This window comes from Sminthopsis crassicaudata, chromosome 2 (genome assembly GCF_048593235.1).
Source record: "Sminthopsis crassicaudata isolate SCR6 chromosome 2, ASM4859323v1, whole genome shotgun sequence".
NCBI classification, from domain to species: Eukaryota; Metazoa; Chordata; class Mammalia; order Dasyuromorphia; family Dasyuridae; genus Sminthopsis; species Sminthopsis crassicaudata.
Window position 1 is genome coordinate 94,759,774 of NC_133618.1, and position 27,071 is coordinate 94,786,844.

Here is a 27,071-nt window from a genome sequence, read left to right on the forward strand (position 1 = left end):
TCATAAGATTTACAGTGTTAAGATTAAAAAAAATCAAAACATATTTCCTTTAAGAAAAACAATTTTAAAAGATTGAATACTAAGGTCATAATCATTGAGGCAGTTTCTACATCGTTATTTAAAAAAAATCCAAAACTAAAAACCTCTTTAAGACATTTGTTTAGTTGCAAATAATCTAACAGTGCTACATCCCACATGTTCTATTTCTTAATGTAAATATATAAATAATCACTACATTTACTAAATGAAATATAAAATCACATGCTTTAAAAAAATAAAAATATTCAGCAGTTTTATGCCAACGCTCTCCAAAAGTACACATAAAGACTTACCAAAGGATGCAGTGAAGTATACCTGGGTGATTTGTGCTTATACCAACAATAAATACAAAAGAAAAACCATACTTTTTTTGGCTGTCTGATCCTCCTCCTCCTCCTGCTTCTCCTCTGTTTCTTACACTGACTGTTCTTTGAAATAAATATGAAACTAATATGAATGGGGGAAACCTCATAGACAAAAAAGGGTGGGACTGTAGCAGAGACCTCTTAAAGTCAGTGCTATACATGCTTTCACTTACATCCAGATGCAGAATGACTTGGACAGATGTTCTCCCCACCTGTATTCTTTGAACATGACATGCTTATGTTGGCTACACTGAATATTTGAGTTTTTATAAACAGATAACAGAAAACTCATACCTGAAATTGTGGCTGAACCTTGTACATGTGTTTTATGTCAGCTTCAGATAATATTACCACCTTATTTGTACCTTTTAAAAAATAAAACCAAACTAAACAATAACAACAAAACCCCACTAAAACTCAGAATAGATGTGAAATATTTTGATAGATGTTTGTTCCTTACCTTATATTCATGAAATAATAAAGCACAAATATACCTACCTCACAGGGCATATTACCAGTGTTAAAAGGACTATATACATTTGCATTGATTACACATATTCTAAATTATACAGATGGCAATAAAAAGAAAGAAAATAATGTAATACCTTTACTTTTACCTATGGATTTGATGAAATGGTTCCATGAAGAAAGGATTTCCAGACAAAGAGAATATAGAGGAGAGAAACAACAATAAGAATTATGTAAATGCACTAATATCTGAAAATTAAAAGAGACAAGAAAGTATAAATAAGTGTTTGAAGACAATGGAGATGCACACAGTGTCACAGGGAAAATTTTGTTCATTTCCTTTAGACATGTACATGCAGAGAAACTTGAGTGTCCCCATGCTTGCTTTAAAAGGATGACACAGATGAGAGATATAAAGTGATTGAAGAACAGGAAAATCATTGATTCTCTGATGGGAAAAAAACTATACTATCAGCATTCCAGTAACCAGGAATAGATGCTATCTGCATATTCTCAACCAGCCATGCATTAATACCAATGGACTCCTCAATGGCTCCAATAGGATACAATGGATATCTATTTTCACATGGTAATTATGAAAAGCTCTCAAATATCTTTAATATCATTACTTACAGCTTTATTCATATATGCATTTATAGACTATCTCAATCATATTTTTCATGTTTCATTTCTTTGCAGTTATTATATTGCAAGGAACAAAAGAAAATGAAAACTTAAGGGGCAAACAGTGGGAGGGAAAGGGGATAAAAGGAGGGAAGCAAAAAAAAAAAAAGAACAACACAAAAATGTGACTGAAATAATGTATTTAATTAGCAGCCAGAGAATTTGCAAGCATTTGCCCATCATTCTGCAGTGATGGATTCAAAGCAGCTACAGAATAAGAAGAAACAATGAAAGCAGAGTGGAAAAGGAACAGAGCCCATACCTTGGTCGCCCATCATCAGGTGCGCCAGACCTTGAAGGAAAACAAGAGCACAGTCAGCAATGAACAAGGGAGCATGGGAAGACGAGGTTGTCACAGTGACAAAAATGTTCAGTGACAGACATCTTGTTTCCTATGAGATATGTCTGTATCACAAAGGCAAATCAAAAAGCATTCCTTCAAGTATAATTTGGAATGCTTTGGAGCTGAGAATTAGAGAACCACAACTCAAAACACTGGCAGATGCACCACCATGAATTGTCTCTATGTATTATTTGGAACAAGGAAATACATTAAGAGAATGATTTTGAGTCCAACCAATCCCTTAATATTCCTTTTCTTCTTTGCGCACTTAGTTGAGTCTGTTTTTATTGAACACTGCCCCATTAGGGCTAGCCATTTTTCTCTGATTAAACTTTTGTTTAAAATGATAAAACCCAAAGGAATGTAACCTGAAATATGGGCTGGGTCTGATCTTTTTCCCCTCATCAAAAATGAGCATTTTATAATTAAATGAACAAATTCTTAGTCACATTGAAATGATAATGCAAGGGAAGTTTCCTTACTTATCTGACATATGTACATTTATTTATTCTAATACTGAAAAGGTACTAAGCATGCAATGCAAACTCAATTTTCTAATGAGGACATGCTTTAGAGAACCACTAGAACAATTTTCAGCAGGCTTGACCAAATTTCTCAGGTGTAGTAGTGGGGAGGTATTTAGAATTTTATTTCATTTGAAGTTTAAATGTTTATAAAGCAAATAACATGCAGAGACCAGAAGATATAATTTCAACAAAGAAAGTTAATACATATTTTTGAAAATGCCAATAAGTTCCATCTTTATATATGAATAATTTCTAATTCTCATATCTAAAATTTAAATTTGCCTGAAGATAATTGTCCCTTCTATTGAGGAAGTTTAAATTGAATGGTTGTTTATGGCCAATGGAGAGACCCTAATGCATTTCTCCCTTACTTTCATTTGTCCCAAATCATTCCCAAAAAAACCATCCAATGATACATTTTGATTTTAATTAAAAGAATTCTCAAAATTTTTAACAAAGACTAATTATCAATCTATTTTTATATTTTGGAAATTTAGTGAATTTCAAGAAGCTAAATTTCACTTAAGTCTAAATGACTACTTGATAAGATTCATGTGTTGTATTTGTACCATATTTTTAATGATACATAGATATGAGTAGTTTTGATTTATAGGAACTGTACCCCTAATCTGTGTTGATAATAAAAGGAACAGTGGCATTTTCACAAAATTGTACTGATATACATTGCACTGTAAGCAAACAAAAAAGTGTAATATAATCATTATGTATGTAACAATATGTAAATGATATAATAAAACAACTTAATGCCTCCTGGAACAGAACACATTCATTGTAATTTTGTTGTATTTTATAACAGAGCAGAAAAAAGGAGTAGATTAAAAAGATTATATGCTGATGTGTCTAGCTTCTTTACACATGGAAATAAAATAGTGTAGCTATCATTGTAGCCAATAGCGATGGTCAGGAATCATACTTTTAGAATACTGTCTGATCAGATAAACTATATTTTGTTAACTTACATTTTACTTTTTAAATTTCATGTTTATTGATGTCATTTTAATTTTTGGTTAATAGGACTAATCTATAAAGTTTACATATATTTTATTTAGTTGGTCAAATCAATATTATCTCCAGCCCTGACTTCCTAAATATAACATAAAATTACTATTACTTGTATTTAATGTAATAGACATAGAAAGATATATTATTCAGAAATAAAGATAAAGAAAATTTTAAATTACAGATAAGCAAGTGGAAATGATGCTTGAAATAATTGTACTTAACACAATTGCAAAGTAAGCCAACATTGGAAAAATCATCAAAACTTTTTTTTAAATTAATGTTTGTAACTAAATTAATGGAAAATCCATTCCAAAGTTCAGGATGACAATTTTTGGAGCATATTGTAAAAATTGTTAAGCAACAAAGAAGAATTGCACAAGATAGTTTTCCCTTGCTTTTAGTTCACCACCAGGTACATGATAAGCTCTTAATAAATGCTTGTTGATAGTTTTCTTTGGCCACTTTTGTGCTCAATTAACCAACTGAGTGGAAAACTTATTATATTCAAAACATATCATAAATGCAGGGTCCCATATAAAAAAGAATCCAACAGTAGTTCTAAAGAAAAATGGAAGTCATAGCTAGAGGTAGTTTCAGGAAAGGTGTTAATTTTTAATTGTTTGTTACATATTAAGTGACATAGTAGCAATATTCAGTAGCTCAGTAATCATGGTATGACATATAATGGCTATAAATATGATTTGGAATTAGATTATAAGCCTCTAATAAGTATTATCATTTAATTATTTAATACCTAACATCTAAACCTAGAAATTTAAATGACAGAAAGCTTTGTCTTTCTCAAGAGCTTGTTATGCTACATGGAAAAGAAAATGCATGTCAGTTCCTATTATTTAACAATACTTTGAATAATTGTGCAATATAATGTATTTTGCTACATTGTATATGTCAAAGATAACGATATATTCATTCCAATGTATAACTAAGGGGTCCTTCAGTCTACAGTTTTATGGCACCCATTATTTTCTTGCCAATTTTATTATTTACATTGGGATATTTTGATATTTATTTGAGGGCACTTGGACCAAGTTTTTGCTAGATTTTTAATAAGTTCAAAGTTAAGGTGATATCAGGGAATGTGGGGAGATTGGCATTTGCATCCAAATGTTCCAACCAAAGAACACCTTACAAAAGTCCAATTCCCTAAAATTATTATATGCAGTAGAAAACCTGACAGACTCTCATGACAACAGATTTGTAACAAGTAATACTTTAGAGGTGTATGTAATGTAACACAAAAAAAATCTTACAATTTTACTTACCAACTTTCAGGTCTCTGTGCAATAGGCTTTAATGTCCATTGGCCCACTGGTTGTTTTGAAATCTAGACATGGTTCCCTTATCATTCTCCATCTTATGCTGTGGTATTTTATAAACCAAATGATTTAATTCTAAATCACTGGACCCCAAATGATAGAATGCTTGATATTCCAAACAGAAACAAAAGAATGTGTCTTGGACATATAAAAATAATTAATGGAACATGCATTATGTGTGTGGATGCAAGAGTTACTTTCTCCTAAAAACTAAAGAAATACTTTGTACCATTTTTTCCATACAGAACATGACAGTCAAGTGTGCCAGGTTTTTACATGATAGTTAATTCTACTAAATATAGAATCTTAGCGGTGGAGTTTAGAAAGTAGTAAGGCCAGAATGTAATGCATCTGAAATGAAAGGAAACAAGTGTTCTGTATAAAAAGTGGTACTTAGTCAATGAATCAAATTTTCTAAAAGATGTTCAACTTACCGTTTTTAGTTCTAGGTGTACCATTTTAAAACTAAAATAAAATTTAAAAAATAAAATGGATAGCTTAGAAAATAAGGTAGAAAGTACCCACCTTCCACATAGTTGTCTTCTGAAAGCACATAACAAGGAAGGAGAGAAAAGGAAAAACATTCATTAAGCAGCATGCAGACTGGAACTTGCCATTGCATGTCTTCATCATGCAAGGCATCAGATATAACATGCAGGTGCTCCATTACTACTATTCAGAGGGGAAAACTTGATCAAGGAGTGAGGGAAGCCATGTCCCCATTCACTAACAGAATTCACAGGGAGTGGAAAAGAAAATCAAAGAAAATTCTAGAGCAAAGATATTTTAAAGAGTCCTCTATACTACTGTTCTGCTTGAAACAAATTTGATTATTCTCATTTGTTATGAGTATGGTTTCCTTTATATATAGCTAAAAGTTTTGCTTTAGGTTGAGAATTAAATAATTTTATTCCTTTATGGAACTGAATCCTGCCTATGTGTTTCATATGTAAATTACCTATTTTTCAATTAATATTTATAATTATAAAAATGTAATAATACTCCATTTTTCATGGATAATTAGCATTTCTAATAACTTAAAGTGGGATTTTTTAAAATAAAAAATAAAAGTAAAATCAGTGTAATACATAATTTATTTGTGGACATTGTTTTTATACTTTTTATAATTTTCTACATATTATATCAAAAGTATAAACTCTTTGAAGGGAGAAACATATTTATTTTTATATACTCCGTTATGTTTAGTAAAATACTTTGTAATAGTAGCTAATTGATGTAAAGTTGTTGAATTGAATCACATTCAAGGTATGGATTCCTAATTCCCAATTAGTATAATTACATTTTGATTTAGGTTATAGGCATTAGGAAGCTGTCCAAATGACCCAAGTTAGTCAATGTTAACTATCTACATGCATGCATTCTTCAAGAAAGGGGGCTATTACTATAATAGTCAATCAAGATAAGATCATAAAATCTCCATAGAATTTTAAAGGTATTTTTCATCTTTTTACATACACTTTCCATATTAAATGAAAAGGAAGACTTGTATTATTCTATGTAATTCTTTATATGTTGGAGAACTAAAAGTTTTTGGAGAAAAGAGACCTGGATAGGAGCAGAAAAGGAAGAATTTGGTAGGAAAATTTTTTTAATCCATCTTTTTGTAAAATTAGAGGATTAGATTATCTATAAATTTCTATCTAAATTTTCTTCAAGATTAAAATTGTATATCTGAATAAAATTCTTTTGGTGATGATTGATTTTTTAAAATCAGGTTCCTATTAGTTTATATTTCAAAAATACTAATCCATAATTACAAAATTAGTAGGCTTTATCAATGCTGACATTTTGATCCTCAAATTTTTAGATTATTTATTCAATTTTTATTTTTTTATTTTGAAGCTTTATATTTAAAATTCAACCATTAACTTGAAAGTAGATATTAGAAACTCTGTCTTGGATAGAATATATTTAAAGCTCAAAAGAATCTCAGAGGTTAACTAATCCAACCTTCCCACTTTATAAATCAAAAAACTGATGTAAAGGAAAATTACATGATTTGCCTAAAGTCACATAAGTGGTAAGTGGCAGACCAAGGACTAAAACCAAAATCCAGGATTTCAAATTTAACATTTTCTATTGCCTCACATCATCACCATTATTATCAGCCCCTAATAAAGTTAGGAACCATTAAATGGAAAAAAGTTATATAATATTAGTTGGGAAATCAAAGGTCAACAATCTACTAACCTGTTGATCAATATTAGATAATAGTAATTGATAGGCATTATCTAAAAAGTTCACACAACTCAGATCAAAATTAGTTTTAAAGTGTTTTTTACAAGCAAAACATCAAGGAAACAAGCTAAATTTTTAGCTTTTAAATTTGCATTTTGGTATTTTAGACAAAGCTTTGACATTTTTATTTATTGCTTAATACAGAGAAAAAAAGAGACTAAAGCTGGATATAATGCATTTACTTTTTGATTGCATATTTTATGCTCACTGCAGTCACAGCATTTCCTTAAATCACTAACCAATTATTTTTAACAAGATAAAATAAAGTAAGAATTAAGGTTCTCAACTCAAAGTCACTAAACAAAGAAATAAGCAGAAAAAGAATGAGAAAACAATATCAGATTGAATTTAAGATCTATTGGAACATTTAGTTTTGCTGAATAAGAAATCAATGATTACTACACAACTCTCAGATTGACTGAGATGACAGGAAAAAAATTAATGATAAATGTTGGAGGGAATGTGGGAAAACTGTGACACTAATACATTGTTGGTGGAGTTGTGAACTGATCCAACCATTCTGGAAAATAGTTTGAAACTATGCCCAAAGGCTATGAAGCTGTGTATAACTTATTGATCCAGTAGTGTCTCTACTAAGTCTGTATCACAAAGAGACCATAAAGAAGGGAAAAGGATCCACATGTGCAAAAGTGTTTGTAGTAGCCTTTTTTGTAGTGGCAAGAAACTAAAATCTGAGTAGATGCCCATCAGTGGGGAATGGTTGAATAAGTTATAGTATATGAATGTAAAGGAATGTTATTGTTTATTAAAAAATGATTAGAAGGATGATTTCAGAAAGGCCTGGATAGATTTACATGAACTTATACTAAGTGAAGTTAGTAGAGCCAAGAGAAAATTGTACACAGAAACAAGATTTTATGATGTCCACCTGTGATGTACTTGGTGCTTTTCAACAATAAGATGATTCAAGCCAATTCTAACAGATGTGATATAAAGAACAATTTGCATCCAGAAAGAAAACTATGGGAACTGAATGTGAATCACAACATAGTGTTTTCAGTTTTTGTTGTTGTTGTTTACTTGTTTTTTTATCTTTCTCATTTTTTCCCTTTTGATCTAATTTTCTTGTACAGCATGATAAATGTGAAAATATGTTTTGAAGAATTGTACATGTTTTAACCGATATTGGATTATTTGCTGTCTAGGGAAGGGAGAAAGAAGAGAGAGGTAGAAAAATTGGGAGAACATGGTTATGCAAGGGTGAATGTTGATAACTATTTTTGCATGTGTTTTGAAAAATAAAAAGCAATTATTGAAAACTGCTCAAAAAAGAGAAATTGTTGATCATAATCTTAAGTGAATTTTGTTGAGATACAAATAGTTTAAATAGATACAAATAGTTTAAAAATGGCAAATGCTTTTGGTTCAATGTGGCTGCTCTTACGTGTCAGCACAGGCTAGTGGCAGCAAGAAGTTCTAATAGAAAACATTTTTACTATGGAAATCCTAAAACCCATAAAAATTCTCAGTAGGATTTCATTTTGTTTGTGATACTGAAAAATGAAGAGCCATGAAAATTCTCACCTTGTAATCCTAACAGACGACTTTTTTTTTTCATTTTCCCGCCAAATAGTTTGAATCACTTTCCCCATGGAAAGAAAGGTGAATTTGGGTCCTGAATGCTTTTTTTTAAAACAATGTTAATAAATCATTAAATAGTTTGTTTTTGATGAGTATAAATCAGTATGTCTATGCACATTTCTTTGGCTGGCAATTTAAAGGAATTTAGTTTAACAACTTTAGTTATAATGACACTGTATTTTATGCTCAGTCTTAACTACATGCTTCTAGTGTAAAAGGAAAAAAAAAAATAATAAAATAAATGTTGTCCCCCCCAAAAGAAACTCAACCAGGACCACTAAATAAATTAAAACATGGAAAAATAGAATTAGTGATTTCACCTGATATAATTAAATCTTAAAACTAGCAACATGGATTCATGTTATTTAAAATTTATTTTCTTTCCAGTATAAATGATCATAAAATATAAAGGATCTGAAAGTTGGTAGATTCTTTTCATTTTTGTTTTACTTTCTCTCTCTACTACTGCTATTTTTACTACTACATGCTGGGTAAGGGATCCACATTATTAAATGTCTGTTTGAATACATTTTTGTTTATTAGATTGCCTTGACCAAAAAAATCAATTTCTTTTTGGGTAGTATAATAAAGGTCATACATAGATAAGCATTATCAGGACCATAGTTTAAGTCTTTGTAACATTAAGTCTTTGTGATGAAGCTTATGCTATCTTAGCCTTTGATAAGGATGTCTTTTCCATGTCTTGAGCAGCATAATAGGACATTCATGACAAGTTGATGGCAGATCACAGTGCATTGAAAGGTCAGAGTATCTGGTAGAAATCTGAGTTCAAATTTTGCCTCTATTTATGATTTGCATGATCTTAGATAACATAATAAGTTTCAATTATTTAAAATTTCCTCATTGGTAAAATGTAGGTATTGAAAAAGATGATATTTTTTAGGAAGGATTATCATTTTTATTATATTAGCCCAGCCTAGCCATGAACAGATGATATTTTCCCAGTAGTTTAGATCTTAGTTTTATTTCTGTGAGAACAGCTTTATAATTGTGTTCATATAGTTCTTGAGTTTATCTTGGCAGGTAGACCCCCAAGTATTTTATTTTGTCTATAGTAATTTAAATGGAATTTCTCTTTCTATCTTTGTTGATGGGCTTTGTCAGTAATATATAGAAATGCTAATGATTTTTATCCTGCAACTTTGCTAAAGCTGTGAATTGTTTCTAATGGGTTTCTCTATGATTTTCCAGTATTCTCTAAATATATCATTATATAATCTGCAAAGTGATAGTTTTATTTCCTCATTGTCTATTCTAATTCCTTTGATTTCTTTTTCTTTTCTTATTGCTAAAGCCAACATTTCTAGTACAATGTTGGATAATAGGGGTGATAATGGGCATCCTTGTTTCACCCCTGATCTTACTGGGAAAGTGTTTGGCTCCTCTTCATTATCAAAAAATGCTTACTGTAGTCTTTAGATGGCTACTGCTTACTATTTTAGGGAAAGCTTCCCCTATGCTCTCTAGTGTTTTTAATAGCAATGGGTGCTATATTTTGTGAAAAGCTTTTACTGTATGTTTGAGATTATTAAATGATTTCTGTTGGTTTTTCTATTAATATAGTCGATTATTTTAATAGTTTTCCTGATATTGGACCAGTCCTGCATTCCTGGTATAAATCCCACATGGTCATTATGTATTATCCTTCTGATACATTGTTATAATCCCTTTGATAATATTTTATTTCAAAGTTTTGCTTCAATATTCATTGGGGAGATTGGTCTGCAATTTTCTTTCTCTGTTTTTGTTCTTTCTGATGTAAGTACCAGTGCCATATTTGTGTCATAGAAGGAATTTGGCAGTACTCCTTTACCTATTTCTCAAATAGATTACATAGTATTGGAATTAATTGTTCTTTAAATGTTTGGTAGAATTCACGTGTGAATCCATCTAGCCCTGGAGATTTTTTCTTAGAGAGTTCATTAATGGCTTGTTTAATTTCTTTTTCTAAAATGGGACTGTTTAAGTGTCTTATTTCCTTTTCTGTTAACCTGGGCAAGAAAAGAACTTCTAAGGTCCTATCCAAACTTAAATCTATGGTGAGGATAATAATAAGGCTGGAAAATAATAAGTAACAATGGACCATTAATTCCAATAGGAAAATTAAGACATAATTTAGGACATGTATATTGCATTGTAAGTTATTTAGTAAGAGGAAGGCAGAATAAAAACAGGACTTTTTCAAAGATAATTTAGCAAAAGTATGATTTTCATTTGCCATATCTATTATCTCTGCATAATTTTGTCTTTCATTTCTGGAATACATTCCATCCTTATCTTCATCTTTGATAAGCTCTACCTTCCTTCAAAGATTAGGTTTCATAATACATTCTTAGGGAAACCTTTCCTCATCCTTCTATTTATTAACATTTTCTTCCTTTTCATATTATTTTGTTTTCAAAGATCTGTACAAATAGAAGTTAATTGATGTGCCCAGGGGAAAATATCTTGTGTTTGAAGTAGGCAGAGATTACCTGAGTTGTCTGGGTCATATTAAATATCTGAGGTGATATTTGAACTGAAAATGTCCTTAATCCATATCTGGTACTTCATTCACTGTGTTAATTAGCTCCCTGTGTGCATGTGTGAATGGTTGTGCATAATTAATATGTATATATTTATGAATGTACTTATATATGTCTCTGTCTCCATTCATACCTTAATCTGAATCTAACTAACTGCTTTATGGTTTTCAGATCCAAAATATTTAATTGTTATTTTTCAAATGGCAGTCTGATAACAAGGCATATTTTCTTGTTGCTTAACCTGTTTCCTTGATGTGGTACAAGTTCCATTTCCTATTTCAAGGAAGTAATTATTATCTAGCCTTCATTCTACTGTATTTACCATATTTTGTAGACAACATACTATTTCCCCCATAAGAATGTAAATTTCTTGAAAGGATATCATTTTGATTTTTTTTTTTTTACATAGAACTTATTATACTGCCTGGTGCTGATATAATTTTAATAGATATATAATGATTGATTGATTGATAATATATGACTTTACCCAACAATATCATCAATTTACAAAAATTAGATTTGTTTCAGTTCCTTAGAGCTGGTCCAGTTAAATTTGTTGAACCTTTACAAAGAAGTGAAATAATATAAATATCTATAGCTTTCAATGGTTTAAAAGCAATTAATTCTCCACTAAAATTCTGTAATGAAATATCATGGAAGTAATAGATAAGGGACTTTTGAAGACCATACTAGTGAAGCATAGTATGAATGAAACTATGATTTTTGGAAGGTATTTCAGAACTGAATTTACTTCAAATATGGTCTATGGTAGAAGACATTTTTCTTTTTAGAAAACAACCAATAATTTTGGATTGCATAAGACTGGCAACTAGGAAATGAATTTTGTTTATTTTGTTTTTAACAGAGGTTTATGAAATTGTCTCTTATGGTAAACTAAAATTGGAATTTAGGTGGGAACATTCATACAGATGTCAGAGACAATTGAAGAAAATATTTTTTAAAAACTACAAAAACCATCAAGTAGAATAATAATAATAAAAAAATACCCTAAATAGCATAATCAAAGGACCTGGATTTGAATCCTGACCTTGGTAGGCAACATGAATGCCCTTAGGCAAATCACTTCATCTCTCTGGGTGTCAATTTCTTCCTCTTTAAAATGTGAGAATCCAGAAGTTTCTTTCTAGCACTAAATCTTTTAAAGCATTGAGATTATGATTTCTGCAAAATGACACCCTTTAATATGAAAATAGTTTAAACTCCACCAGTTTAAAAACATATACAAAGAAAAATATTACCACAAAAATTATCTAGATCATATGAATTTTTATGGATCCCCTAAAAGGAATTAGTTCATTCCATTGCTACAAAATCAGAACTGAAAGTTTAATAGGGAACAAATAACCAGGCATAAATCAACGGGGGATACTTCTCTTGGTATAGAGTGCTGACCATGGTTCTTACAAGGCTTTCATAATTATTTGGCTTTTAGGGCTTGATCCCTTGATGTTTAAATGACCAGTATGCATTCTACATATGATCTTAAGAAAACATCTTATTATGAATTATGGGCTCTTCACAGGGAGGAAAAAAAAAAACTGTTTGAAAGTCATTGATAGCTAAAAAGGAAAGATTTCTTTTACCAGATAAAAGCAGGACAAACAAGAGATTTATTATAAATCATCTTTTTAAAAAATAACTTATTAAAGAACAATTTTGACATGCTACCAATATAATGTACTTTATCATACCTCTGTTCCTTTAGGGTATGTAGGAAAAATATCACCACTTTTTTTTTTTATGCAAAAAAAAGAAAACAGATTAAAGTGGTATAGCCAGTGCTTATTCAATTAAAATCACAATTACATAGTTGTTACATAAATTACAATTTGGCACTAGCCTGAAAATTAAGCATAATCTGAATACTCATCACAAATTTGATTTAATTTCACAAAAGATGTTTTTTTCCATACTCTTACTTTGAATCTGAGAGTGCTCTGTGCAATATGTTATGTCTTAGAATTATTTTAATATTTAGAAATGTTAATTTGTTTTTCTGTTTGTTTCTAAAAGAGTTTATATTAAATTTAAATCATGTTACATTCTCTATAATATGAAAGTTATTTAACGATAAGTTTCCATAAAATACATTGAAACATTCTAAAACATAAAACTGTCTCGATAAATATTTTGAGTCTCATGTTGAATGTTTTTAAGAGTAAAAAAAAAAACCAGGAATTAAGGATAATAATTCATAAACTTATTCAGTTATTTTCAATATTGAGATTAAGGGCTCATAAGAAGAAAAGAAGTGTCTCTTCCAAGTTTTAAAGTTCTAAAATATTATAACTTGTAGTCAAAATTTCATTATTTGAAATTTAAACTCTTCAGGCCATTATGTTGAACTAGCAAATGGACTGTTTTTCCCCCTTCTAGAATTAGCATACCTAGAAATTCAATGGAAGTATTATCATGCTATTTATATTAACCATTATATTATTTGTATTATATTAACTACATATAGTATATTGTTTATATTATATTAATTTATATTATCCATTTTATAACTAAAAATAGAAAGTAATATTAACATTTTTCTTAAATTTGACTGTCCTAAAGTATAATCCATTGAAGCTTTTCCTTGTTTTTAGATCTTAAATATCTCATGTTTTAACCTGCTTTTTATTATTGTTTTGTGACAAGAAGAGGCAGGGGAGAAACAGAGATAAGAACTATGTTCTAAATTGCAGCCCACTGCTAAGGTTTCTAAAAATCTTAGGAAAACACATTCAACACAACTAATTAGAAAACAATGGAATATTCACAGAATGATAAGATGAATGATGATGAAATAATGAGTATTAGAATTTAGTTATTTTAGAATTTCTCACATTATATTTTCCATGAAATCTTGAGGCATGTTGAGAATACTTTATGTAAGGTAAATTAGCAATTTTATTGACACTTTAAACTCTAATAGGGAATTTCCTCAGTAGGATTATCCCATTCCAATAAAATCACAGGTGCAATCACTATAATTATCCTTATCAATATATTTGCAGGTCCTATCTCTGGGTCTTAATTAGTTGTGGAATTATGAGTCTCAGAGTCCCTAAAACTCAGAACTTCAGTTCCCTCATCTGTAAATCACATAAAGATAAAAAAAAATTAAGTTCCCTTGATTCCATCTTTAATGTATAGTGAAACAAATCTAACATAAAAGTTCCACAAAATATAACTGCAAAAAAGCTGCATGCAAGAAGTCCAAAATATTTTGTTTCAATCATCATCAAAATGTATTCTTTCCTTTGGAAAGCTCAATTCAAATAAGCATTTTCTTAGGAAAATAAATAGTTGGTAGTTGCAATGTTAAAATTTATAATATACTTTTTATTTGCCTAAATGAATATTTCAGCTTAAATTTTAGATATGGCAAAATCTTGTTTTTTGTCTTTATTAGTGTCTATTTTATCTAGTGGAAATTAATAAGTGAACTGTGATTTAGTAAAATGTACAGAACCAACAAATAAAATTGCTTCAGAAAACCTTTACTATATGGTCAAAACCCCATAACACTTAAAATATGCAGTTTTCTCATATATAAAATATAATAATGATAATGACTACATACATACTTCAAAATTTTATATGAAGATCAAATGAGATTTAACACACACTTATATACATATAACATGCATCACAATATACTTTTTAATGTCTATAAAATTGTATGAAAAAACATTATTTTTAAGTCCCAATTAAGGAGAGACATCCTCATCCCTTAATGCAATGCTTCTTTATATAAGATTCATAGTACACACACACACACACACACACACACACACACACACACACAAACTTTAATGCCTAGATTTTCCATTTACAGGGTTGACATTAATCGAACCATGCAATCTACTATTAATCTAATGTTCTATTTTTTTAAAAGTAAACTTTTATGATACCACATTACTGATAATCAATTGTTTCTGTTATTAGAATGTCCAAAAATTGCCTTCAGAAATGTATGAATAAAGAGTGGAGAATGTCATTTGGGATCTTAATGAAATACACTCAAATGCTAAGTTGAGCATTCATACAAATATCTCTTTTACCTCAAAAGGACAAGGATATAATTCACTTAAAAAAGTGTTTACTAAACAATGAAAAGAGAATTATTTTGAGGATAGAGAACTTGAATAAACAATCCAGATTTTTCACTTAATATCTGTGGCACCTCAGATAACCATTTCATTTCTTGAGATTTCTATTTTCTTATTACAATTCTGAATTCAGTTCTGAATCTATAATCCTATGTACCTCATATGACACAGTCTTGTGTCAAGCTATGGGGAAATTTCTACCCTTCTGGGACTTTTCTTATGCACAACAAATATGTGGGAAAATAAAAAGTGTTTCTGGCATTAAGGGAATTTGAGAAATAAGGGAAAGTTTGAATATTTTGAGTATAGAGAGAGCTAAAAGAAATTAGAAGAAAAATCAGTTTGGACTGAAAAGTAATAAAATTCTAAAGGGTTAAAATTTGGTGTAAAACTAACATATAAGGGACAATAATTCAAGTTAACTCACAAAGTTGCAAAGAAGAAAAAGGAGGCAATAGAGGTGCTGATAGAATGCAGGATTGTTTTACATGATTTTTCTGGATGGTGTCAAAAAAGGAATATCTTTAGGATTAAAAAAAGGACTTTCATCAATACTACATGAACAAGAAAACAATGTTTGGTAAAGACAAGAAGGTAGAGATTTTTGATCAAAGTTATAAAAAATGAGAGAATATAAGTTTAATTCTGTAGTCTCTTTGGTGAACTATCTGTATTCAGAATACATATATTCATTAAACTTATCATTATTTTGGGATAATTTAGGGCTCCTGATTTTTAAAATTCAATAATTGTCATTCTTATTGAATACTAATTGTTTAGAAAAGTAGTTGTTAGAAAGAAAACAAACTCATCACTAAGGAAAAGATAGTATTGAAAATTAAATGAAGAACCTTATTTAAGATGCCTCACTTAATTTCCATAGCTCTAAAAGCTATCAACCTATATTTCTTCTTTTTTTCCACAGATGAACCCTTAAAAAAACCAAAACACACACACACACACACACACACACACACACACACACACACACACACACACAAAACAAAACAAACAAACAAAAAATACTCATTCTCTTCCCTTTCTCTCCTCCTACTCAGTTCTCAACCTTTTTCCATTTGGCTTCTAATTTTACCACGTGGTTTCTTATAAGTTAGCAATGACCTTTTAACTCTGCTAAATCAAATAGCATTTTCTTGGTCTATAATCTATTTACAAAATGACTTCACTCTGCAGTTTTGTCATTGTAAATTTTCTTTCTTTTTGAATATTTCCTCTTTTTTGGTTTCCATAATAATTTTCTATTCTTTTTCCTTCAATATGTTATGATGTGTTTTTCTTAGAATATTTTAGATCATCCTCTCTCAACTTTGAAGCACAGAACCCTCCCAAAGTTCAGTGCTGGATTATCTCCTCTTTTTTTATACTTAGGCAAACTTATCAACTGTTACAGGTTCAATTATTATCTTTCTTTGCATGTGTATTCACAATACATACATATGTAGTTTTATAGAGAGATAGATCTAGTTTCCATTTGTCTGGTGGAAATAGTCACTTAGATTCTTTCTCTTCAGCTCAAGCATGTCTAAAACACTTTTCACTATCTCCTATGGTACATCTTGTTTTCCTTTTAAAGCTACTTCTTTTAGAAGCATTACTATCTTTCCAGTTGTCCAAATTTTTTCTTAAAAGAAAACCCTGGAATTATCCTTGACTTTTATTTTTATGTCCATAGACAAATAGCTGTCAAATCTTGCCTATTCTATATTCATATCATATTTGCCTCTTCTTTCTTTTCTTTGATCCCATGACCACTACTGAAGTTTAGAAAATCATCATCTTTCTTCTGGAATATTGTCAGCCTCCTAATTAGTAATTGCCAAAGTCTTTCCCCTCTACAATCTATCTTGCACATAATTATGAAGTTAATATTCCTCAGATAAAGGTCTTATGTCAATGAGTTGTGAACTTCCTTAATAGAAATATTAAATAAGAAAAGAAAGAAATTGAAGAACATATGTAGAGATAAGATGATAGAATGCCTAAATCAGCACATAACCCTTAGCCAACATCAAGAAGAAACATTCAAGGGGGCAGCTAGGTGGTGCAGTGGATAGAGCACCAGCCCTGAATTCAGGAGGACTTGAGTTCAAATCTGGTCTTAGACACTTAACACTTCCTAGCTGTGTGACCCTGGGCAAGTCACTTAACCCCAGCCTCAGTGGGGGGGAAAAAAATAAAAGAAGAAACATTCAAGTACCTGGAAAAAGATAATACTATCAAGTACTTAACAAATGTGGGCCTACTCTTAGATCTATAAATTGTTCATTGATAACGATTCACTTTAACCTTTAACCTTACATACTTAACTCATGTAAATATTTTAGTTATAATATTGAATTGTTTGTTCTATTTTAAATGTTTTAGCACAGGAATAGACATGATTAAATGGTTTGGGAGTATATTCTTCACTTAACATAAATCAAAATCTACTTACCTTCTTTTTAATCCCTGTCCATATGTTTCTATGAATTTTCTACAGAGAATCTTTTCAACATACTGAAGGTTTTCTTCTCTTTTATTACATGATTAACAGTGTTGAACTCAAGCTTTCTATGTTATTCCTGACAGCTACTCCCTTAATGTCCTGGCTTTCTGTAAAATCATACATCTAGTATATAATAGTTTCATCGTTTTTGTTCACAACTCATTACTGATAATATACGTAGGGCTGAGATATTGTACACAATATGTTTCTTTCCATTACCCTCTGGGTCACTGGAAGTTTTACTACTTCTAGGGAGGCAAGTGTTACATAATAGAGATATAAGGTATAGTGAGAGAAAAGAACCAGAATTTAAGAGTGCCTCAAGGACTAATAATATTTGAACAATTGAGGTGCTTTATACTACTGGGGTAAAAAGATGGGTTTCATGACAGAAATTAATTTTTGATATTCAAAACTGGAGCATGATTTCCTGCAAATGTGAGCAATTTTTTCCTGCTACATTAAAGGCATAGCTAATTATCCATTACATATACATAAATGATAATAACAATAATGACAACTCAATTTATATGGTCTTAAGGTTTGTGACATAATTTGGAAAATATTTTATTTTAAACAACAATCCTAGGGACATGTGATATTGTTATCTGATTTTACTAATGAGAAGACTGATGCTGAGAAAGGTTAATAATTTGCCCAAACTCATACATATAATAAGTATCTAAGGCAAGATTTAAATCTAGATCTTCCTGACTCTCAGTGACTAGTTAAACTGATGAACTCTTTAAATAACTGTGACATTCAATTGAATGTCAAAATGTGAGTAATATCCTTTCTTAGTCTTTTTTCCACCAATGCAATTTCTTTTGATTTACTGCAGATCTCATTCAGGAAACTGTAGTATTACTGGATTTAAAGAAATGATTAGAATTTCACTATAGATAAGAGCATCTGGAAAGTGATATAATCTACAGGAAAACCCTTCTATATTTGGAACTGATGTTGGAAACGTGACAGTGATAAACACTTTTGTTAAGCATATGTCTCCCTGTTTTTCTCACTAGATGCTGATAATAAATAATAATTGTTAAACAAACATGTCTTTAGTTGAATTTATTAAGAAGTCATGTTTTTAACATAAGAGAGTGAGTGTGTTATAACAGAAAGCTTATCTTGGAGTATGAAAATATTGCTTCGTTTCTTATTTTTGACATTTATTACATATATGAACCTGAGAAAGTCTCTTCAAAGTTTCTGTGGCCCCAATAACCTTCTAAGACTATAAGTTGCAAAAAATTTGTTGATTTGCATTGATATAAAAGGAATTTCCTTAAAGAAAGTTCTCTGCACTAATGAAATCATAGCATCATACACTACCATTCCTTAATTTATTTGTATAGGATGCATGGTGTTTTAGGGAAGTCTTTAACATTTTTGTTCTTTCTAATGAGATGCTTATTTATGTCATCATCGTATAGTAAACACAACCAAGATATTTTCTTCTCTATACTTCTTAGTTAATTGGTTTCTGGAAGATATGGTCCTCTATAGAGAATTATCTCCTTGCTCCTGTTTCACACTAAGATTAATATATATCTATATCTATATCTATATCTATATCTATATCTATATCTATCTATCTATCTATCTATCTATTTCCTATGTGTAGAATATGCCTAGAAAAATTACAGAATGGAATGTATTTAATATCTATTACTTCACAGTTTTTTTGTTATATTGTAAATCTTTACACTTTTAGTTTTAATTTTGATTCATAAATATCTGAAAATTGTTTTTTTCCATCATATTTTTAAGGTGGAAAAGTAGTCTATAGTGAGCTTTAGCTACCTGCATATTCATTTTCTTGAATTCCATGTCTATATTAGTGAATTATTAGGCTCATATTTATAAATTGTGGTAGTTCCCCTGTCATAGAAAAGATGGCAGAACTACTTTACTACAGATCTATCTGTGGTCACTCTTCTAGTTTTATCTGTCTTTGGTCAGACCCTCAGACTCTCACTTTTATTATTCCAGTGCCTCAGAGTCAATTCATGTTGAGACAAATTGCCTCTACTTCTATTTCCCCTATAATAACATGCTTTCTAATTTGATCATACCCTTTCACTGTCCTCTTGAGCCTTCTGAAATCCTTCCTCTACTTTCAAAAAAGCAAAAACAAAACCAAAAAAAAAAAAAAACAACTCCCATTGGTCTATCACTTTTTCTTTCATATTCTTCCCATCTTATGCTGACAGAAACTTAGGTTTCCATAAAAGGCACTGCAGTCACTCTTTCCAGTACTAAAGGTTCTTTTTTTTTTTTTTTTTTTTTTCATTCTCTGTCTCATCCTTCCTCAAAGATAAAAGCAATGAACTAGGAAAGAATAGATGAACTTTTCACCCTTCACTCATGCTTCCATATTGTCTCTTTGCCTCTATCACTAAGCAATCTCCTTTCTTTTGGGCTTTCATAGGATTTAGAATTAGATGAGGTCATTTAGTCCCAATTTTTCTTTTTTACAGGAGAGGAAACTAAATCTCAAAGAATTTTTTTTTCTGGTCCAATATTACTATAACAGTAAAAGAGTAAATATTCAAAGGCTGATATAATGACTCAAAATTTAGCATGTGATCTATTATAACAAAATGGTACAGTTGTAGCGATTGCTGCATCTCTTATTGTTGGGGTAAAAAGATGGGTTTCATGACAGGAAACAACTTGTCACTGAAAACTATCAGTAGCAAAATGGTACAGTAAACTTCATTCATTTTAACATCAATTCCAAATTCTTGTCGCAGTCATGGTCTAACTTTCATGTTATTCTTTTTTTTTTAAATTTTTTAAAGAGAGATTCTCTCTTATGTGCTTGAGCAGAAAATGCCAGGCCCACTTATAGGCCTGATTAAACTCTCATTGGCTTGGCAGTTTTGGTTTCCTCCATCACTTAGAAAATCCAATTCCACCCTTTTTCATGAAAAAGAGCTTACATAATAATATTTAACTTTATGGACACCCATTTAACTAAACTTGTAGTTCAGAACTTAGCCTCTCTGGGAGTTGGGAGAGCAAGCATGTGCCACCACACCCATCTTTTCTTCCTTTCCAAAGCAGTTCAATACTTGTTTCATTACCTTTCACTTTATCCCAAGCTCTTTCCTAATACTTGAGTTTTACATACACACGTACACACACACACACATACACACACATATGTTTATATATACACATACTCATCTATATCTATCCATGTAGAAAGACATATAGATAGATATATCTCTCATTATACAGCCAGATTTCTTAAACTTCAATGATTTCCATATTTAAATATAAAGGGATGATTACATTTTCTAAAACCATAAACAAGAAATCTGAAATTCTTTCTGCCTTCTACTTTCAATCTCTTACCCTAAAATCTTTCCAGTTGTTTTATTCCTCCTTATGCTCTCAATTAATCACTTTCATTCTCTGGTCTCATTTTCTTTTCTTAAGATTCCTGGCTTTAGTGATCAAACTTTTTTTTTTTTTCCTAAACACTTCTAAACGCCAGTTACCCTTGAATACCTTACCCTAATTCTTATCTTGCCTTTCTAATCACTAATGCTGTCATCCTTCTGATTATGATTTCCTTATTGAATTAAAAATTGTGCTGATTTGGTTCCCTATAAATATATGCTACCTAATGTCAAATGAACCATTATTATGGTATAACAGTCTTTTCATTATCCCTTAATTGATTGTATCATGTTCTTCACATCCATTATTCCAAGTAGGTTCTTTCTTATCAAATCACTTATCTACATTTTTTTTTAAGCTGCAAAGCTTTGGTCCAAATTTTGCTTCAACAACAGATTAACTTTGTGTTTCTGCAACAAAACTATTTAATTTTTTCTGAGCTTAAGATATTTCATATGTACAACTCATCCTGATTATCTAAAAGGTTTCTTTCAGCCCTAAATATGTGATTCTATAAATCTATGCAGGAAATATAGGGCTTCCATTTACAGTTTCCTTTTCTATGCATTCTATAGTTTGAAATTCCCCTTTATCAAATCACATTCTCTCTTTTTGCTACACTCTTTGATGAAAAAAAATTGGCTTTCTGTTTGTGAAGGCTAAACTTTCCATTTCTGCTCTTACTCTTCTCACCCCTTCCCCTATTTCACTTATCTTCAATATTTCATTATTTACTGACTTCTTTTTCAGCACCCACAAACCTGTTTTCTCTTCTCCTTAGAACACCTTCACTTGAACCAAAGAGCTAAACATAAAATGATTTTGCTATAACTTTTATATTTTTTCAGTTCAATTTATAGAACAGCATGTCTATAATTATTTTCAATATTTACTTGCTTTCCATTAATGTTTCAGTCTCTTGCAATTTGGCTTCTAATGTAATCACAGATATGAAACTTCCTTTTCCAAAGTTACTAAAATCACTTTACTGCTAAATTCAATGACCCTTTTTCAGGCTTTTTTTTTTCTTGACTTGGAGTTTTGGTCACTGATAACACATGCCTCTTTTGACTTTTCTCATGTTTCTCCTATCTGTTTACCCTTAACTTCAAAATCACAAACATTAAAAAATTAGAAAGGAACTCACTGACCATTTGATTTCACATATACTTTTGCCTCTAAAGAGACAGAACCTGCCATGTCTTCTGACAATCCATTCCACTTTTGAACAGTTCTAATCATTAGGGCAGTTAGGTACACTGGGGAGAAAACTGGGCCCTTATTCAGGAAGACCTAAATTCAAATTTCACCTCAAACATTTTCTGATGATGCAACCCTGAGTAAGACATTTAGCTTTGTTTGCCTTAGTTTTCTGATCTGTGAAATGAACTGAAGAAATGGCAAGTCACTCCAGTATCTTTGCCTAGAAAACTCTAAAAAAAGGTCATAAAGAATCAGAAATGATAAAACAATAACAATCATTAGGAATTATTTCTTTTGGCTGTCATCATTTCTCCTGAAAATTTCATCCAATATAAATAGTTCTGCTCTCTAGGGATAAACAGAGCAAATTTGATCTCTTTTCCATGTGACAGCCTTTCAAATTATTTGAAGATAGATCTTTTTCCCCCTTCTCTTTACCTCAAGTTTAGTGTCTTATAAGATAAGTGTCTTTAGTTCTTTTTTTTTTTTTTTAAACTAAAAGGCATAAAACACGGATCCAACCTCTTTCACTACATTCACTTCTCTCCCCTTGATGCTTCTTACTTGGCAATGTCTTTTTATAAATTATGACACCCAGAAGTGAGAACAATGCCCTTTTGTCTAATCAGATAAGAGTAGAGAGGAACTATAATCCTCTTATTCCTAAAAGCTATGTCTCATAAAGCAGCCTAAGATCACATTCACTTTTCTGGCTGCCACATCACACTGATGATTCATATTGAAATTACCCCTCTCATACATTTTCTAAATAAACTCTGACAAATAAGGCTAAGCCATCCTCTACTTGTTATATTGACAGACTGGGAATCATGTGTGAGCCTTTCTATATATTACATATTTGAATTTTATATAAATATATTTATATCCTATTGTGTTTTGTCCTTCCTCTGACAATACTTTTGTGAGCTCAGTCAAGGCTTTTTTCTTTCTCTTAGCTTTAGTATCATTATCTGAAAAATGAGAATAACTATACTATATATTTCAAAAGTTTATGGAGGAAATAATTCTGAAAATCATAAAGTACTAATCATAGGAATATTAATGGTGAATATCTTATTATTATTATTATTAATTATTATTATTATTTTGGATGTGTATTTGCATAGTTTCATTTAGAAGTTTTGAGCATTATGTCTAATTAAAAATCAATATAGCAGTATCTAGATAGAATGGAAAGTATATTTGGTCAAAAAACAACCAAGTCCTCAACCTTGTGCTCTGTCGCTTACAAATCAAATGAAATAGGCAAAGTGATTTAACATCCCATAGCTACAGCTTCCTTTTTGTGAAATAGGACAAACTATATTGGTCCTGTTTTCCAGGATTGTTGAAAAAAAAAATCTTTCTTCTAGGTAATAAGATCCTTAAAGGCAGAGACCAAGAGAGCTTTTCATCTATACATCCCCCTCAGTTAGAGTAAAGGTCTTGCACCTGAATGCTTAATCTGTTTTTGTTGATTTGAACTTAGAGAAACTGTCTGACCAGACTTTCAAATGATCTTCTAATTCCTAGCTTTTCAAACTGCGGTTCATGACCCCATATAGTATATTGTAAATGAGTGTGGGCATTACAAAATTATGATTTATTATCAGTAATTACTTTATTTGTATACCTAGTTTATATATCTATATACTTGGTGTCACATAAACAATTCTCAGGCTAGTCTAAGCCCTATTATATTATTCCATTAAGGAAATTTATTATTTACTGAGATTAAGTGAATTTCCTGGGTCATAACCGAGGTCATGTAGTAGAGACCAGTTTTAAACCTATGTCCCCTGTGACTCCAGGTCCAGCACTCTTTTTATTCTGCTTTCTGGGATGTTCATCTTAATTATTTTAGCCAGTGCTCCTTCTGCATCTTATCTGTTATCTAATGTCTTTCTTATCTCTTCCTTTATACTACCTGCACATTTGATGAATGGACCATGTATGTGTTTATTCGTGTCATTAAAGAAAATGTTACATAACAAATGGCTAAGCACTCTGCAGGAGATATTTCACCAACTGGATTGAACTAATAGTAATTATTCACTCAAATACTACCATATGTGTTAAATCTTTTCTGACCCTCTTTTCTGACATTTTTCTTAAAAAAATATTTGCTTTAACTAATCCATATTTTAAATTTAATTGTTCATGTCCATGGTGTAACCCTGAAGTAAAATGTAAGTTCCTCAAGGAGAGGGTCTATTTATTTATTTATATTTGTTTGTTTGTTTTAGTCTTTGTATTTCTAATGTTGTGAGCATTTTGTTGTTTAGTTGTGTCTGACTCTATAACACCCTTTAGAATTTTGCTGGCAAAGATAGTGGAAGGATTTGACACTTTCTTTTCTAATTCATTTTACAGATGAGAAAAAAGAGGCAAACAGAGTTGTGACTTGCCCAAGGTCATATTGCTAATAAGTATCTGAAGCTGAATTTGAACTTATAAATACACATCTTCCTGATTCCAAACCCAGTGTTCTATCCTCTACCCCATATAGCCATCCCTAAAAATGATTCCTTTCAAAGTTTTACATTCTGTTTGGGAATCTTATAATTCTATGAACTATCCCAGAAGTGTTAAATATCGGTTCTGTCATTTTAAAATCATGTTTAACTCTTAATGAACTCATTTGGAATTTTCTTGGCAAAGATACTCGAGAAGTTTGCCATTTTCAACTCCAGCTAATTTTACAGATGAGAAAACCGAGGCAAACAGGATTAAATGGCTTACCCAGGATCACATAGATACTAAGTGCCTGAGGACAGATTTAAACTCAAGAAGAGGAGCATCCTGGCAGTAGGCCAACCATCAATCCATTGAGCCACTTGCTATGAATATAGTATACACTTAGTAATTATCTGTTAAATGGAATTGGGCTTCTTGCCAAGTTTGTTCTATGTTTCATGAGTCTATACTGCTAGGTTATTAGGTAATAAATTGGAGAAAATATTGACAAAAATAAAATATATATATATATATATATATATATATATATAAGAGTTTTTAATTCTCTGAAATCCCCTTATATCTCTGTAGGGATAATGACAAAAGGAAGGAGCTTAATCCATGCCAAAGACTGCTTGATCTAATCATCACCTAGGTTCAAATTCCAGCTCTACCACATATACATGTATGAACTTAGGCAAGTCACTTAAATTTTTCCTGGCTTGGGCTTCTTCTATAAAATGTGGGGGTTGGATGACATAGTCTTTAGGATCCTTGTTAGCTCAAAAATCTAATGGCATATGTGTCTATGAAAAGGAAAAGAGGATGTTTAGGCTTGCAAAAAATTTAGATAATCTACAAACATTAACTTAATTACTGGAACTCTCCATGAGAGGCCTTTTCCAAAAACCAATAAATTGATTCATTAATGAAAGGAATGACTCATATTTCTACTGAAACCTTTCTAAGCATGCAAATATAAGATATGATAGAAGTGAAACTAAATGGAAAATTGGCATAAAAGTTGTTCTTTAAGAGGGGAAATAAAGGAGCTATTGGATTTGCTTCCATCAAGTGTCCAGAGATAATCAGAAACAATATTCTGTCAAAAGTTTGTTTATTTTACATTGACATATTTATGAGAAACAGAGGCAAAAGGAACAATATAAAAAGGGGAAAGATAAAGGAATAAATATTTAAGTGCCTACTATGTGTTAGGCATTATGCTAAGTGCTCTATAGGTAAAGGTTTATCCTGATTTTATATCTGAAGAAACAGAGGCAGAAATCAAGTAACTTACTTAGAGTCTAATATATAGCATCTAAAGCTGGATAGGAACTCAGGTCTTCCTAAATCAAGGCCAAGATTTCTATCCACTGAAAGAATTGGCTAAAGTTTATTAAGATGGCTACAACTTAAGCACCAACACTGGGTAAAAGAGGAGGAAAAAAAGCTTTTCTGCAAGAGAGTTGGCTGAATAATGATAAAAAACTACCATATAATCTTGGCACTTAGTGATGTCAATGTGAAGATGAATGAACATAAGGGAAAATAGTGAAAAACATGATATATATTTGAGATTATGATTCCTCAGAAGCCTCACAGTTGTATATAGCATCTTCAAAAAGAAAAACATGGAAAGCACAAATTTCTCAAAATTTGAAATTCAACATATTTTGAAAATCCAGAGAATAATTGGTTATTAAACATGAGAATTATTTCAGAATGATAGATATATGTATACACAAATGGATTTATTGAAGAAAAAGTAAAATTTAATTCCCAAGTGGGTCAAGAAAAACAAAAAAAAAAAACACTTCATAGAATGTTGATATTTACAACAAATTAGTGCCTGATAAATAGGAAATAGATAAATGTAAAAACCTTATCTCTGATTATTACCATTTCATAGAAATATATTGCTCAGTGTGAAAGTCTAAACAATTGCAGAGTAGAAAGCTCCCCCAGCTGGTCTTGTCACATAGACACCTATATCAACCAAGGGCAATACCAATTTAGAAAATAATCTTATTCACATTTATTAATATATTTATCAAAAAAAATGTTTCATGATGAATGATTTGTCTAAGATCATCTTAAATATATAATTAATTAGAATCCTGTAGTAAGAATTCATAGTCTTATCTAATCTGCATATGATAGATTAGTAAATC

The 27,071-nt window shown here is 30.6% G+C and overlaps 1 protein-coding gene across 33 annotated transcripts in view; it reads right to left on the reverse strand.

The window, feature by feature from the left end:
• The window catches only part of NRXN1 (neurexin 1), a 1,346,328-nt gene that overhangs the window by 1,196,456 nt on the left and 122,801 nt on the right, over window positions 1-27,071 (reverse strand). For 17 of the 33 annotated variants that reach the window (XM_074286813.1, XM_074286833.1, XM_074286822.1 and 14 more), the window contains exons 3-5: window positions 5,312-5,329; window positions 1,819-1,848; window positions 1,010-1,021 (exon numbers count right to left, since the gene is read on the reverse strand). The exons of 5 other annotated variants lie outside the window; for them this stretch is intronic. In XM_074286813.1, coding sequence (XP_074142914.1) covers window positions 1,010-1,021; window positions 1,819-1,848; window positions 5,312-5,329 — 60 coding nt within the window. Of the gene's footprint in view, window positions 1-1,009; window positions 1,022-1,817; window positions 1,849-4,732; window positions 5,288-5,311; window positions 5,330-27,071 lie in introns of those variants that run through there. 11 more of the 33 variants (XM_074286809.1, XM_074286832.1, XM_074286824.1 and 8 more) reach the window with 6 other exon arrangements.